Source organism: Temnothorax curvispinosus, unplaced genomic scaffold, assembly GCF_003070985.1.
Source record: "Temnothorax curvispinosus isolate PA1 unplaced genomic scaffold, ASM307098v1 QBEX01008803.1, whole genome shotgun sequence".
Lineage (NCBI taxonomy): Eukaryota > Metazoa > Arthropoda > Insecta > Hymenoptera > Formicidae > Temnothorax > Temnothorax curvispinosus.
The window spans coordinates 43-2,290 of NW_020218583.1; the positions used below are offsets into that span (position 1 = coordinate 43).

The 2,248-nt window shown below is 37.3% G+C and overlaps 1 protein-coding gene across 1 annotated transcript; it reads right to left on the reverse strand.

The window, feature by feature from the left end:
• Positions 1 to 561: 561 nt before the first annotated feature.
• On the reverse strand, positions 562 to 2,133 carry LOC112458313 (small ubiquitin-related modifier 3). The gene is made up of 3 exons (XM_025021893.1): positions 1,912 to 2,133; positions 1,674 to 1,799; positions 562 to 1,232 (listed from the first exon to the last, which is right to left on the reverse strand). Exons 1-3 carry the CDS (start codon positions 1,927 to 1,929, stop codon positions 1,095 to 1,097), a joined length of 282 nt encoding a protein of 93 aa, XP_024877661.1. The 5' UTR covers positions 1,930 to 2,133; the 3' UTR covers positions 562 to 1,094.
• Positions 2,134 to 2,248: the final 115 nt, after the last annotated feature.

A 2,248-nucleotide genomic window follows, 5' to 3' on the forward strand; every position in this document is an offset into this window, starting at 1 on the left:
ATTAAATTAAAAATATATTGCGAGATATACGTTTTAAATTTTTCATTGAAATCTGTGCTACTCTCACGTACAGTCGGAGTGTGAAATTAAATTATATTTTCACAAACACTTTAAATACATGTATCTTACATTCATGTAAAACTTACATTAAGCGAATATAATTAATGGATCCGAGATATACTTTACATTAACGATATTTAGACCCTGATAAAAAAATGTATTGCATATATATGGCTTGGGAAAAAAGAATTATATCGATTTCTCTTTTGCAGCATTAAGAATGTAGCAGCGAAGAGCCGCTTGTCAAAAAACAGATTTTTTTTCTTTTACAAAAGATAATGTGCAATTTATTCTCGTTCATGTACAAAGTAACGTGAGCCATGTAGAAATTATAGATAATAACTACGGATACAAAATTCGGTTTTCTGAAGCAGACGAAAGCCAGAGCCTTGCAGAGTTTCTTACTCACACATCATGGACATGTACGCCCTTAATCTACATACCATTCTCCTGTACACCCTTTACAAATATAGAAAGAGGATATCTAAAGAATGCATTAAATCGTTAAGTCATTACAATGTTATATTCACGTAAAAATTCATGTACACGAGGAATCTCGAATTTTTTAGAGGATCTTGACGGCGATGGGTGTAATGGGTGTTCCCTTTACATAACTTGTGTTTCGCTTTTCTCTCTCTCGGCGTTAACAAAAACTCGCATTTTCACGCCAAACCGCGTGTACGATTGTACTCGAATGTGTGTTAAAACTTACAGTAAAGGGCCATTTCGGCCAAACAGACTTCAATCAATGACATAATGGATACCTTTAAATATCAAAAGGATATATCGAATATTTCAAAATAGTAAATATGTAATTATACTCAATAGATAAAAAGCAACGAGATAAAAACAACGAGATTAGGCGTCAAACATTGTACACGTAAGTGAATCTCGCGTATCATGTAATAGATTGAAGTCTCGTGCAGAGCGCAGAGGAAAATAAACAAAAGAAAAATTAATCATGTTTCTATTAATAAACACTGCTGGAACGGTAAATTTCATTTAGTCCATTTGTAAACGCGCCACATTGCGTTTCAACACGAGAAACCACCAGTCTGCTGTTGATATACTTCTATTGTGTCTCCTTCTTCCATTTCCAGTGTGGTAGGTGTGTCTAATTCATTTATGGGCTGTCCATCAAACCTAAATCTTACTGCTGCTATCGCCAAGCCCTGTAGAACAGCACCAATAATAACAATATTGTTAGAAATTGTGTTAGGAAATATTACAATTCAATACACTTCAATATAATGCAAAAAAATATATATCTTCCATACAAAGCAATCTCAAAATATGTGCAACTCATTAAAAGCTCTCAATGAACAAAGTTATTCATAGTTGCATTTTCATGGGGATATCAGAAGAGACGCGAGGCTCTGTATTAGAGCTTCTGATTCATACCGACACTTGATAGATCTCAGATACAATCCTGACTCTTAATCCATATACAACTTGATTTACAAGAGGTCAATTAAAGAAATTAGAAAGTTTTAAAGAATAAATACAAATACACATGCGCTATACAACCCCATTGTGGTGTTAAAGGTACATATATAAGAAAAACATAAGAAAAAAAATATATAAAACAGAAGATATACCAAGTAAATACTTACTACACGGTCACAGTACGCATTCATCAGTTTACGTAGAGGTGTATGTTTCTTAATTTTAAACTGGACTACCGCATTGTCCTGGCCCAGAACTTTCAGGTTTATATGCTCTGACTCCGTCTTAGTTTCCTGCACAAACAAAGGACAACTGGCGTGAGTTGCGCGCGGGAGACGCCACGACGTATATCGTAAATAATCGGCATTATAGGTTAGGTTGGATGGGGGGGGGGGGAGCGTTTACCTTCTTCTCGTCCGACATGGTTCCACGGTTCCGCAAAGGCTGATCGCGTTTACCAGAGGCTACCGTGACGGTCGCGTGATTGATGACAGAACTGACCAGTCGATCTGTGCGTTTGAACTGCTATGAACTGCTCTAAACTACTCTAAACTTAGACAATTCCTGTAGCGTAAACTCGCCGCAAAGTCCCGCTTCTTCCTCAAAACGGCGGCTACGACGTCGCCATCTTCATCTTGCTCGAATGATGCGCGATACGAAGATCCGCCGCGAATCTGCGGATTTCGAAATCAGATGATTGGTCGTGTTCAGCAGACCAAGCAGAGCTCAGTAGCAATCGAAC

What these genes read in the sequence shown, in the direction of transcription:
- LOC112458313 (XM_025021893.1), bottom strand. An exon ending in ATGCGTACTGTGACCGTGTA is followed by an intron (nt 1,233 to 1,673) that starts GTAAGTATTTAC and finishes GCTGTTCTACAG; the next exon opens with GGCTTGGCGATAGCAGCAGT.